At 46.1% G+C, this 13,155-nt stretch overlaps 1 protein-coding gene across 4 annotated transcripts in view; it reads left to right on the top strand.

The window, feature by feature from the left end:
• CACNA1B (calcium voltage-gated channel subunit alpha1 B) overlaps nucleotides 1–13,155 on the top strand; it is a 211,157-nt gene that overhangs the window by 194,133 nt on the left and 3,869 nt on the right. For all 4 annotated transcript variants that reach the window (XM_058302830.1, XM_071217146.1, XM_058302829.1 and 1 more), the window contains 4 exons: nucleotides 652–779; nucleotides 10,668–10,803; nucleotides 11,080–11,196; nucleotides 12,767–12,971. In XM_058302830.1, coding sequence (XP_058158813.1) covers nucleotides 652–779; nucleotides 10,668–10,803; nucleotides 11,080–11,196; nucleotides 12,767–12,971 — 586 coding nt within the window. The remainder of the gene's footprint in view (nucleotides 1–651; nucleotides 780–10,667; nucleotides 10,804–11,079; nucleotides 11,197–12,766; nucleotides 12,972–13,155) is intronic.

Genomic DNA, 13,155 nt, shown 5'->3' on the forward strand with positions numbered 1-13,155 from the left:
GGAGAAGGTTTGGGAGGTGGAGGGAGACTCCCTCTTCCCTACATATACCAAAGAGATGGCAGCCGCCTGGCCAGGCCCTGTGTGCCCAGGCGCCTCCGGCAGGGCCCGGCTTCCTGGTGCCCCCTGTGCAGGCTCTGCAGGAAGCCCCGGCTGCTCCGCTGCTTGCCTGCTGGGCAGAGGTCACTGAGGAGCCCAGCACCCCCCAGTCCTGAAAGCTCCCAGAATTCTGCTCCACCAGGCGATTCTGGTGGAGGAGAGAGGAATTCTCTCCGCAGCTGTGATTGGGTCTCATCCCCTAATTTTGTAGATAGGGAAACTGAGGCTCCAAGATGTAAACGATTTTCTTGACACCCTTCCTGGGCAAGATTGGGAGTTGACAGTCCTTTGCCTGCCTGACCCTCTGGCTGAGGAGGGCGTGTTCTTGCTTAAGGATGGGGTGGGAACAGGGGAAGGCAAGAGGCCCTTGCGTCGCCTTAATGAAGGGACAGAGAGCTCAGGCACTGGGCCTAGACAAGAGCTGGCAGCTGTCCCAGGAGCAGTCAGAGCAGGTGGGCTGAGGCCCCGTCTCAAGCCACACATGTGGGGCGCTGTCCGCCAGGGGGGTTGGGTCCCCCGGCCCTCAATGTCCTCCTCCCTTTGCCCCTCTTGCAGATGGGCCCTGTGTCCCTGTTCCACCCTCTGAAGGCCACCCTGGAGCAGACACAGCCAGCTGTGCTCCGAGGAGCCCGGGTTTTCCTTCGGCAGAAGAGCTCTGCCTCCCTCAGCAACGGTGGAGCCCTGTGAGTGCCTGTGCCGGGCGGGAAGGTGGTGCCCACGGGGGGGGGGACGTGGGCGTGAGCCTCTGCTCACCCGCAGGGCCACGGGAGGTGTCCAGATGTGGGCTGTGCCCCAACACAGGATTCTTCTCCATCACATCAGCTCCCCAGACCAGCCTGCCCCCAGGCTGTTGGTGCTGTGAAAGCCGGGCAAGCGGCCGTGGGCTACGCTTCCTGGGTTTCAAAGGGGCTTCCTTTACCGTTAGACACGGAGCTTGCCTGGCAGGCCCCTGAGTGGACCGCCACCCTGACGCGCTGCCTCTTCGTGCTCACCTGCGTTCTCTCGCAGGCGCCCGGCGCCTGCCCGCACTCCCTCCCTGGCTGTTAGCACCACAGGAACAGCTGTTCTCACCTCGGACTTCTTCCCCCTCCTCTTCGTAGCTTGTTAGTGTGCAGCCTTCCTCACCCTCTTAAGACAGGTTTCCTCTCAGGTCTCCACTTCTGTGGTAATTTCTAAAGTTGTAGTATTGTGGAGAATCTGATTAAAACTCTGAGTCCTCTTTCAAGAAATGTGCTCACCCGACCCTGAGTGAACTGGCGGGTGAGTGTCTGTGGTTGTGTGTCCTCTTTGATCTGTGCGAGGATTTCCGTTCAGGAACATGCACTTCAGCTCTTTCTCTGATTCTAGTCTCTACATGAATGAGTTACAACTCTTTCTTGCAAGTAAGAGAACATCCAAACAGGTTGGTGTGGGCAGTAAGGGTATTTTTAAAAATCAAGGTAAAATACATATAACATTAAAATAGTTTTAAGCTTATTTTTTTACTGGAAATGACAATTTGTTATAAAGCTACAGAAATTAAGGCAATGTGATATTATTTGAAGAACAGATAAATAGAGCAGTGGAATCCAGAAACATACCCCATACATGGACAGTTAATACATGATGAGATTGGTGCTGAAATGCAGTGAGAGTGGATTGTACTTTTCCTTTTTGTGGATTTTTAAATTTACCTAAATTTTGATTTTTAATTGTTGTAAAATATGCATAATATAAAATCATTTTAACCATGTTAAGTGGACAATTCTTTGACATTAAGTATAATAACAAGACTGTGTAACTTTCCTACTATTTCCAGACTTTTTTCATCATCACAAACCAAAACTCATACTCATTTAGCAGTGACACCCCTTTCTCCATCCCTGCTAAGCACTATTCTTTCTGTCACTATGGATTTGCTCATTCTAAATATTTCATATAAGAGAAATCATATAATATTTGTCCTTCTGTGTCTGGGCTTATTTTACTCTACTTGATGTCTTCAAGGTTCATTTATGTATGTACCAGTACTCCATCTATTTTTATGGCTGAATAATATTCCATTGTATGCACATACCACATTGTATTTATCCATTCACCTGTTGATGGGCACCTGGGTTGCTTCCTCTTTGGCTGTTGTGAATAAGGCTGCAGTAAGCACTGGTGTACGTGTATCTGTCTGAGTCTCTGCTTTCAGTTCTTTGGATGTATACTTAGGAGTGGAATTGCTGGATCATATGGTAATTCTGTGCTTAACTTCCTGAGGAACTGTGAAACTTTTTCACAGTGGCTACACCATTTTACATTACACTGGAGTCTTAATTTCTCCACATCCTCCTTAACACTTGTTTTCTTTTAAAAACAACAACAAGGGAGCAGGTGTAGCTCAGTGGTTGAGTGCCTGCTTCTCACATATGAGGTCATGGGTTCAATCCCACTAACTCTTAAAAAAAAAAAATAGTAGCCATCCTAGTGGGTATGAAGTGTTATCTCATTGTGGGTTTGGTTTGCATTTTCCTAAGGATAATGATGTTAAGAATCTTTTCATGTGTTTATTGGCAGTTTGTACATCCTCTTTGGAGAAATGAGTATGTAGGCCCATTGCCCATTAAAAAAATTTTTTTTTTCTTTTTTGTTCTTGCATTGTAAGTGCTCTTTATATATTCTGGATACTAAGCCCTTATCCAATATTTTGTCTGCAACTATTTTCTCCCATTCTGTGAGTTGTCTATTCACTTTTTTGATGATGCCCTTTGATGTACAAAAGTTTTAAATTTTGATGAAATAAAACATATCCATTAATTCTTTTCTTGCTTGTGGTTTGGGTATCCTCTCTAAGACTCCACTGCCAAATCTCAAGTCGTGAGGGTATGCCCCTATGCTATCTTTTAAGAGTTATATATTGTATTTCTTCTATATAGGCCCTTGATCCATATTTTTAATTTTTGTATATGTTGTCTTATAGGGGCTTAACATCATTCTTCTGCATGTAGATATCCAATTTTACCAGTGCCATTTGTTGAAGAGACTATTCTTTCCTTGTTACATGTACTTTGCACTTTAGTTGGGTATCAGTTGTCCACAGACCTGTGGGTCTATTTCTGGACTTTCATTTCTGTTCCACTGATCTGTTTGTCTGTGTTTATGCCATTCCCATAATGTTTTGATTACTGTAGCTTTGTAGTACAATTTGAAATGGAGAAGTATCAGTTCTCTAGCACTGTTCTTCATGTTCATTTGGCTATTCAGGGCCCCTTAAAGTTCCATATGAATTTGAGGATCAGTTTTCCCACTTCTGAAAACAAAAACAAAGACTGCTGGGATTTTTAGAGGGATCAGTTAATTTGTGTATTGCTTTGGGTAATGGTGACATATTAACAATATTAACTTTTCCAGTTATTGAACATGGAGGGTCTTACCATTTATTTAGGTCTTCTTTAATATCTTTCAGTAGTGTTTTCTAGTTCTCAGTGTACAAGTCTTTTGTATCCTTGGTTATATCCTAGTCATTTTTTTTTTTTTAAGATTTATTTATTTATTTAATTTCCCCCCCCTCCCCTGGTTGTCTGTTCTTGGTGTCTATTTGCTGCGTCTTGTTTCTTTGTCCGCGTCTGTTGTCGTCAGCGGTACAGGAAGTGTGGGCGGCGCCATTCCTGGGCAGGCTGCACTTTCTTTTCATGCTGGGCGGCTTTCCTCACGGGCGCACTCCTTGGGGGACACCCTTGCGTGGCACGGCACTCCTTGCGCGCATCAGCACTGTGCATGGGCCAGCTCCACACGGGTCAAGGAGGCCCGGGGTTTGAACCACGGACCTCCCATATGGTAGACGGACGTCCTAACCACTGGGCCAAAGTCCGTTTCCCATATCCTAGTCATTTTGTTTTTAGATGCTGTTTTAGTTTGCCAAAGAGCTGCCAATGTGAACACCAGAAATGTGTTGGGTTTTTTTAAAGGGTGTTTATTTGCAGTAAAAGATTACAGTTCCAAGGCTGTGAAAAGTTCATCTCAATACACTGTAGAGGTCCTTTCTCACCCAAGTCAGCTGCCATATATATTGAAGCAAGATGGTGGGCAATCTCTGCCTTCACCTCCAGCCTGTACCATCTCCTGGAGCTCAGCTGAGGGCAACCAGGCATATGACTTGTCTCTTACTGGGTCTCTTCTCTCAGTCTCAGCTGCTCTTCTTCCTTCCTAATTTCAGCAGCAAGCTATCAAGCAAATGGCTCATTTCTCCCCAGGGCCTCATTTGCTTAAATCTCTCCTCTTTGTCACATGGCAGGATAAAACATGGCAGAGCTCTCATTTGCTGTGTCTGTCTGTCTCTCTTTGTCTCCCTTTTTATCAGACCTAGCAAGAGGGTGGAAACTCAACTTGAGTCACTCCTCACTGAGGTAGTCCAATTAAAAAATGGTCTCACACCCACTGAAGTTGACCAGCTCACAAACATAATCTTTCTTTTTCTGGGGATTCATAAAATAATTTCAAACTGCCATAGATGCTATTGTAAATGGAATTATCTCATTAATTTCCTCTTCATCTTGTTCGTTACTGGTGTATAGGAATATAGTTATTTTTTGTAAATTGCTCTTGTATACTGCCACATTGCTGAACTCATATATTAGTTTTCTTGTGGATTCCTTTGGATTTTTTTATGTATAAGATCATGTTGTTTGCAAATAGGGATAGGTTTACTTCATTTCCAATTTGAATACCTTTTATTTCTTTTTCTTGCCGAATTGTTATGATTAGAACTTCTAGTAGCTATTGAATAGCAGTGGTAAATGTAGGTATCCTTGTGTTGTTCCTGATCTTAGGGGTAGAGGTTTAAGTTTGTTATCATTGAGATCATTAGCTGTGGGTTTTTCATAAATGCCCTTTGTCATATTGAAACAGTTCTCGCTTCTCCCTAGTTTTCTAAGAGTTTTTATCATGTAAGCATCCTGGATATTTTTGAATGCCTTTACTGCATCTATTGAGATAATCATGTGGTTTTTTTCCCCCATCATTTTATTTATGGAGTGTATATTATTGACATATGTTGAACCATCCTTGAATTCCTAGGCTTAATCCCACTTGCTTATGGTGTATAATCCTTCTCAAGTACTGGATTTGGTGTGACAATATTTTGTTGAGAATTTTTGCATTTATGTTCATAAGGGATATTAGTCCATGATTTTCTTTTCTTGTGCTGTTTTTATCTGGCTTTGGTATCAGGGTAAAGCTGGTCTCATAGAAGGAGCAAAAAGTGTTTCTTCATCTTGTATTTTTTGAAGTGTTTGAAAAGGATTGATATTAAATCTACTGAGAGAATTCAGCACAAAAGTCATTCAGTCTTGGACTTCTTTCTGTTTGGGGGTTTTTGATTACTGATTCAATTTCTTTACTTTTTATAGGTAAATTGATATTTTCTCTTTCTTCTTAAGTTAGTTTAGATAATTTGTATGTTTTTAAGTATTTTTCCATTTCATCTAGGTTATCTACTTTATTGGTAAACAGTAGTTCATTGTATTCTTGTATAGTCCTTTTTATTTCTGTAAGTTTGGTTGTAATATCCCCACTTTCATTCCTGACTAGTTATTCATGTCCTTTCTATTTTTTGTCAATTTGACTTGTTGGTATCACTGATCTTTTCAAAGATCCAACTTTAGATTTCATTGATTCTCTCTATTGTTTTTCTATTTCTATTTTATTTAACTCTAATCTTCTATTTCCTTCATTCAGCTAATTTTAGGTTTAGTTTTCTACTCTTTTTCTGGTTCCTTTAGGTGTGAATTTAGGTTATTGGTTTGTGATCTTTCTTTGTTTTTTAAGGTAGGCGTCGTATCTATAAATTTTCCCCTTAGCACAGACTTTGCCATATACTATAATTTTTGGTCTGTTGTATTTTCATTTTCATTCATCTGTAAGTATTTTCTTTGGTATATTGTTGGTTTGAAGTGTGTTGTTTAATTTCCACATATGTGTAAATTTTCCAATTTTCCTTTTGTTACTGAATTCTCATTTCATTACATTGTGGTCAGAGAAAATATTTTGTATGATTTCAGTCTTTTAAAATTCAGTAAGACTGCTTTGTGGCCTAACATATGGCCTATGCTAGATAATAATCCATGTGTACTTGAGAAGAATATGTATTCTGCTGTTGTTGGATGGAATATTCTATATATGTCCATTAAATATAATTAGTTTATAGTTTTGTTCAAGTCCTCTATTTCCTTATTGACCTTCTGTCTAGATACTGTATCCATTATTGTAAATGATATATTGAAGTCTCCAAATATTATTGTAGCACTCTTTTTAAAAAAGATTTATTTTATATATTTATTCCTCCCTCCTTCCCCCACATTGTTTGTGCTCTCTGTCTTCTCTCTGTTCATCTTCTTTTTCAGGAGGCACTGGGAGCTGAACCTGGGACCTCCCATGTGGGAGGGAAGCACCCAATCACTTTAGCTGACACTGTTCCCTGCTTGTGGTGTCTCTCATTGTGTTTCATCGCTGTGTCATCTTATTGTGTCAGCTCACCTCACTGACCCATTGCGTCAGCTTGCTGTCTTGCTGTTTTGCTTGTCTTCCTTAGGAGGCACCAGGAACTGAAACCAGGACCTCTCATGTGGTAGTCAGGTGACCAGCTGCTTGAGCCACATATGCTTCCCTGTATCACTCTTTCTCCCTTCAGTTCTGTTAATTTTTGCTCCATATATTTTGGTCTCTGTTTTAGGTATTATTTTTGTTTCCTTGTTGTTAAAGTAAATATTATGCAATGGACTGGCTTTAAAAATGAGAATTCTTTGGTGCATGGTGAGGCTAGGAGAAGTCCAAATCACAGCATCATCAAGGTGATGATTTCTTCCTAAAGACTAGTATTTTGGGAGTGGCTGCTAGTGATCCTTGGTTCTTGACTCTTCCATCAAAAATGGCAGTGTACTTAGCAGCATCTCCTGGCTCTCTCTTCTCTTCCAGGTTCCATTAACTTGCAGCTTCTGGCTGCTCCCTCTGTGGCTTTCCATTTAACTGTCTGAATTTCATTCTGCTTATAAATGACTTTAGTAATAGAAGTACAGTCTATCTGGATTGAGTTGGGATGTAGTACCTTAACTGAAGTACCATCATCCAAATGTACTACTTACAATGGGTTCACACCTACATGAATGAATGAAGGTTTAAAAACATACTGTCCTGGGTTCCATAGCTCCCCATAGTGTTGTCACAGAGGGGAAAAAATAAATACAAAGTACAATAAAACAAGATTTTATGTTTGCCTATGCTGTTAAATTTTTCATTTGTTCTTTATCTCTTCTTATGGCTTTGAGTTACATCCTCTTGTCCTTTTTATTTCTGCTGGAAGAACACCCTTTAGTATTTTGTTTAGGGCATATCTTCTGGCAATAAGTTCTTTCAACTTTTGTTTGTCTCTAAATTTCTTAATTTCTCCTTCATTCTTGAAGGACAAAATTTCTGCATATAAAATTCTTGAGTGATAGTTTTTTTTTTTAAAGAGTTTAAATATGTCATTCCACTGCCTTCTAGCCTCCATGTTTCTGATGAGAAATAGGTTGTTGATCTTATTCAAGATCCCTTGCAGATGATACAGCACTTCTCGCTTGCTGTTTCAAAATTCTCTTTTTATTTTCTTTTTTGATTTTGACAATGTCACTAGAATGTGTCTAGGTGTAGATATCTTTGCATTTATCCTGCTTGAAGTTCATTGAGCTTGTAGGATGTGTATATTAATGTCTTTCATCAGATTTCAGGAGTTTTCTGCCATTATTTCCTCAAATACTTTTTCTGCCCCCTTCTCTGTCTCTAGTCCTCCTGAGACTCCTCTTATGCATATATTGGTATGCTTGATGGTGTCTCAGAAGTCCTGCAGGCTCTATTCATTTTTCTTTATTCATTTTTCCCTACTTCTCACTCTTGCTAATTTCAATTGTCTTGTCTTCACATTCACTGATCCTTCTATCTGCCCAAATCTGCTATTGAATGTCTCTAGTGAGGTTTTCATTTCAATTATTGTACTTTTCAGCTTCAGATTATCTGTTTGTTTCCTTTTTATATTTTTTCTCTAATTTGTGCAAACAACATTTTCCTGATTTCTTTTACTTCTTTCCCCATGGTTTCCTTTATTTCATTGAACATATTTATAATAGTTGATTTAACATCTTTAAGTTTCAATGTATGAATTTCTGCAGGGATGGTTTCCATCAAATTATATTTTTCCCAAGAATGCGCCATACTTTCCTGTTTTGAGGGTGTCATAATTTTTGTTGAGAACTTGACATTCTGAGTAGTATACTGCTGTAACTCTGGAAATCTAATTATCCCACTCCTCTGTGATTGCTGTTTTTTCTCATTGAGGACTGGAGCCATCAGTTTGTGACTTTTCCACATTATATTTGCTCCCGAATGGGGAAAGGAAAAAAAGGAAGGAAGGAAGGAAGAGAGAAACAGAGAGAGAGGCAGTGTCTCTTTAAGGTTCTTCTGCAGTTTCTGCAACCTCTGCTTATAGTGGGTTGAAACAATCGCTGACCTTTTGCATGCCCTCCCACCAATAAAATGAATGAATCAGCAATCAGTCTACACATTTTTGGATTTTAGAGAATAGGTTTTTTATTGGCCATCCTGGCACCAGCAAATCACACTAGGAATACAGGCTGCAGTCTCCACAGCTGCCAACATGAGTTGGGAAATGAGGGATTACCTACAGGGAAGATGAAATTCACTGATATTTATTGAAATTTACCATCCTCTTTATCCAACTCTTCCCTAAATACAAGTGTTCCATTAAACTTCAGAATTCCAAAATAGTTGATTCTGACAGTTCCTTCAATTTCAATAGTTGTTTTGGTGGAGGGACAGATTTCTGGAGCTTCCTACTTTGCTATTTTACCACAATCTGCTTTAAGGATGTTTTTATTGAGCTATTAAACTGGACAGTTTCAACTTATACTTGGCTTTGGACATGGTGTAATTTCAGGGTTAGTAATGCCATTGGGGCATGGCTTCCATCCTCCTGACTGTCCCTTCCACTTAGGGTCAGCCTTTCTCCCATGCAACTCTCTGCATGCACCAGCAGAGGCTGCAGCAGCTTCAGTCTGCACAATATCACCCCAGTACATCTCTTTCAGAAGAGGGAAGTTATTTCTTCTAGGGAACTTCAGTGAGTGATTAATCTGGTCTTGTGCCCATCTCTATATCTATCACTGTGGCCAGAACATTGGATGCACTGATCAACTTAGACAATAAGGCTCAATCCCTGAAGCTTAGAGTGTGTCCAACATCACCAGCCTGTGATTTGGAATTTATTCAATGTCTCACTTAATAAATATTTATTGAAAATATATATCTTATATTTCCTAATAAATAATATTTATTAGGAAACTTTGGCTTAAGAATGAGCAGTGAATTAGGCAAATTTCCAGTCCTCATAGAGCCTCTTGTAGTTTAGATGTTTGCTGGGAGACATGTAAAAGCAAATACAAGTATTAAGAAGATAAGGGGATAGTGAAGGAAAGATAGGTGGGGTGTGCATGGCCAGGGAAGGTCCCCAAAAGGTGGCATTTGAATGATGGATCTGAATGATAGAGCCTTGGGAAGAGCAGGAATAGCAAGTGCAAAGGCCCTGGGGTGTGGGTTGGGTAAGAGCTAGAAGAGGTTGAAAGAAAGTCAGGATAAGTCCAGGAAGGGAACTGGGAAATGGGTCAGGTCAGCTTTTTTCCAGCTTCTCACCTGCATGGCAAGTCTCTTTATTTTCTCAGCTGCTATCCGCATATACAAAGCTTTACACAGGCAACCTTGTCCTGTCTCATAGTCTCATGAGGTTGGGACTATCCCTGACCCCTTTTCACAGATGACCTACTGAGGCTCAGAAAGCTGAGAAACTCATTGAATGGACCCAGGAGTCTGCCTGGCTCCAGAGTGCCGTGGGGTAGGACTCCAGAGTGCTATGGAGCAGGACTCCAGAGCACTTTGGGGTCAGGCTCCAGAGCACAGTGGAGGTGGACTCCAGAGTGCTGTGAGTTTGGGCTCCAGAGCACCAGTAGTGGGATTCCAGAGTGTTGTGGCCTCAGACTCCATAGCAACATGGGGTTGCACTCCAGAGCTCCATGGGGTGAAACTCCAGCGTGCCAAGGGGCCTGACTCCAGAGCTCTATGAAGCAGGACTCCAGAGCAGCATGAGGAGCTGCTCTGCTCTTGTGCGGTGGGATCCAGAGTGCCATGGAGTTGGACTACTGAGTGCTGTGGGATCAGATTTCAGGGTGCGGTGGGGCGGGGTTCCTGAGCCATGCAGGAGATGAGCTTTGCTCAGCAGTCAGCCTTAGCTCCAGCTTCTTCAAGGTGGACCTTTGGTCTCTCTAAGGTCTGAACTCTGACTTCTGTCCCTTCGCTTGGTCCCAAGAGTGCATACTGTGTTGGACATCCCATACTCAAGGGCTGCCCAGAGCAGGGTGGACTGAGGCCTCACAGCTTGGCCACGATTGTAGCCAGTGGAGATTCCTGGCAGGCCTAGCTGTCCATGGACAGGTGGAAGCAGGTTGAGGAGCCGGGCTCTTGGCAGGCTTTCTCTGACCTAAGGACAATCCTTTTGTCCTCCACAGGCCAACACAGGAGAGTGGCATCAAGGAGTCTGTCTCATGGGGTACTCAGCGGACCCAGGATGTGCCCTCTGAGGTGCAGACACCCCTGGAGCGTGGCCACTCTGTAGAGATTCCTGTGGTGCAACCAGGAACACCGGTGAGGACTCCCTGAGCTATGGGGGAGGTGGTGACTGGACTGGGGTTGCGGGTTCAGGCTTGGGGGTGTGGCTGGACCTGGGGAAGGTATGACCCGGATGGAGGGTTGGCTGGACTGGGGGCAGTCACTGGGCTGGGGGGATACTGGGCTGAGAAAGGTGACAGGGTTGAGGGGAGGTGTCCAGGGTGGGGGAGCTGTGCATCACCTGAAGGGAGGCAGGTGTGACTGGGCGGTGATGTCAGGTGCTAACTCATGACTGCTGTCACTGTCTCCCAGGTTGTGGATGTCCAAATGCAGGACATGGCCCTGCGGGCCCCCAGCGGAGAGCCCCAGCCTGGATTAGAGAGCCAGGGTCGAGCTGCCTCCATGCCCCGTCTGGCAGCAGAGACACAGGTGGGTGGTCTGGAAGGGTCAGGTTGATGGAAGGATGGGGACAGACCTGGGCACCAACCGGGCTGTGTGTCCATATGCTGAGCTCTGTGAGGGGAGGGGCAGCCCAGCGCAGAACCTCTGGACAGCTGGGCACCAGTTGGGCTGCTGGCATCCAGAGGGGGTGCCCCAGCCAGCGAGGGGACAGGTGCCCCTGGGGTGCCGCACACCTGGCCCCTCCTCTCCCTGCCTGCCTCACTGCCGTCCTCGGGCCTGCTCAATGGTTGAGGGATGGCCCCTCTCTCCCACCCACACCCCAGCTGGCCCTCTGAGGTACTCCGAGTCCACCTTTCTCTTTGGTCACTGGAGGAGACACCTTCTCCCAGTGTCTGGTCAGTCGGCCTTTCATGGGACAGGTTTGCAGGAGGGTGAGGCAGGAAGTGCTGTGCGCCTCTCCCGTGATAAGCCACTTGCTTCCACCACTGAGAAGGGGCTGGAGCAGCTGGAGGGGCTCAAGGGGGCCTTGAACCCTGCCAAGGCAGCCCCACCAGCCTCCTGGCTGCACGGGCTGGTGGGTGCCCTCGCCGCTCCCTTGTGCGAGAGTAACCACCTGCTCCCTGTCCCGCCTGCCCGACTTGCTCTGGTTTCTATTTCTAGATGCTCCTTTCAGTTTTATTCTTACACCTCACTGCCCTCTCGCTTTCACTCGGCTCTCTCCACCATCACTGCCTTTCCCTGCTCCTCCTGCAAGTCGCTTCCTCTTCAGTCTCCTCAACTCCGTTCTCCCGTCCTCTCCTGTCCCGCCCTTGCCGTCTCCTCTGTCTGTCGCCAGCTGCTACCTGCCTGCCCTCCCCTTTCACTGCCTGGGAGTTGTACCTGCCACTCAGGCCTGTCTAGTACTGTCCTCCTCAGGCCTAGAGGGACAGGTGGCCATGGGCCGCCTAATGGGGGACCCCTGCAAGCCTCCCTGCACCCCAGGTCCTGAGGCATGTACAGATGGGGCAGGCAGAGCCTGGCTCAGCCACGAGAGTCCTAGTGGACCCCACCGGGCTGCGAGACACCTGCAGATCCTTCCACGAAGTCCCCTTCCAGCCAGGCCAGTGGCCTCCCCTGCACCTGGCGCCCTCCCTGTTGCTTTCGGGCACCTGCTGCCCAGGTGCCATGCACAGAGGGTGTGCTGTGAAACCAGCCCCGGACACAGGCAGTGCCTGCGGCAGGACTTGGGCCTGGCTGGGAGGGTCTTCAGGGCTGGCAGGACTTGGGAGGCAGAGTGGGCTGCAGGGGCCAAGGCCAGAGTGAAGAAGGCACAGGAACTGCGGCTGTGGCTGCAACTCCTGCGGGTTGCGGGCTGTTTCGCCTCCCGGAGCCAGGCTGGCTGGAGATATCAGGACCCCAAGCATGTCCGCAGGCTGGGAAGGTGCCCTGCCGTGGCTTCTGGATGGGCCTGGCTCCTTCAGGCTGCACATGGCCCCACGGCCGCCTGGCGCACACCTTGCCGCCCCTGCCGCCCCCTTGTCGCTCCTTCTCCCAGCCCGTGGGGTCTACCCCGGTCCTGGCTCCCTGGGCTGTGCCTACCCAGTGTCCTTGCCCACAGCCCCCCCCAGGCACCAGCCCCATGAAGCGCTCTGTCTCCACACTGGCCCCCCAGCGCCCCCACGGGGCTCGTGTCTACGCCGCCCTGGACCGCGCTCCGGCCAGCCAGGGCCCACACCACCACCACCACCGCTGCCATCGCCGCAGGGACAAGAAGCAGAAGTCCCTGGACAAAGGGCCCAGCCCGTCTGCCGGCGCGGATGGCGGTGCGTGTGCCCTGGACGCTGGCGCCTGGGGCTGGGAGGGGCTGGGGGTCCTCAGGGCCGCGCCAGGTCTGGAGGGTCCTGCTTCCTTTCTGCTGCAGCTTCTCGGCCAGTCTGGGAGGGGGGTCAAGCCCCAGGCCTCCTCCCAGCCGAGCGGGGCCTCTGCCCACTGTCCAGCAGAGCTCGG

The sequence above is a fragment of the Dasypus novemcinctus genome, chromosome 8 (assembly GCF_030445035.2).
Source record: "Dasypus novemcinctus isolate mDasNov1 chromosome 8, mDasNov1.1.hap2, whole genome shotgun sequence".
NCBI lineage: Eukaryota > Metazoa > Chordata > Mammalia > Cingulata > Dasypodidae > Dasypus > Dasypus novemcinctus.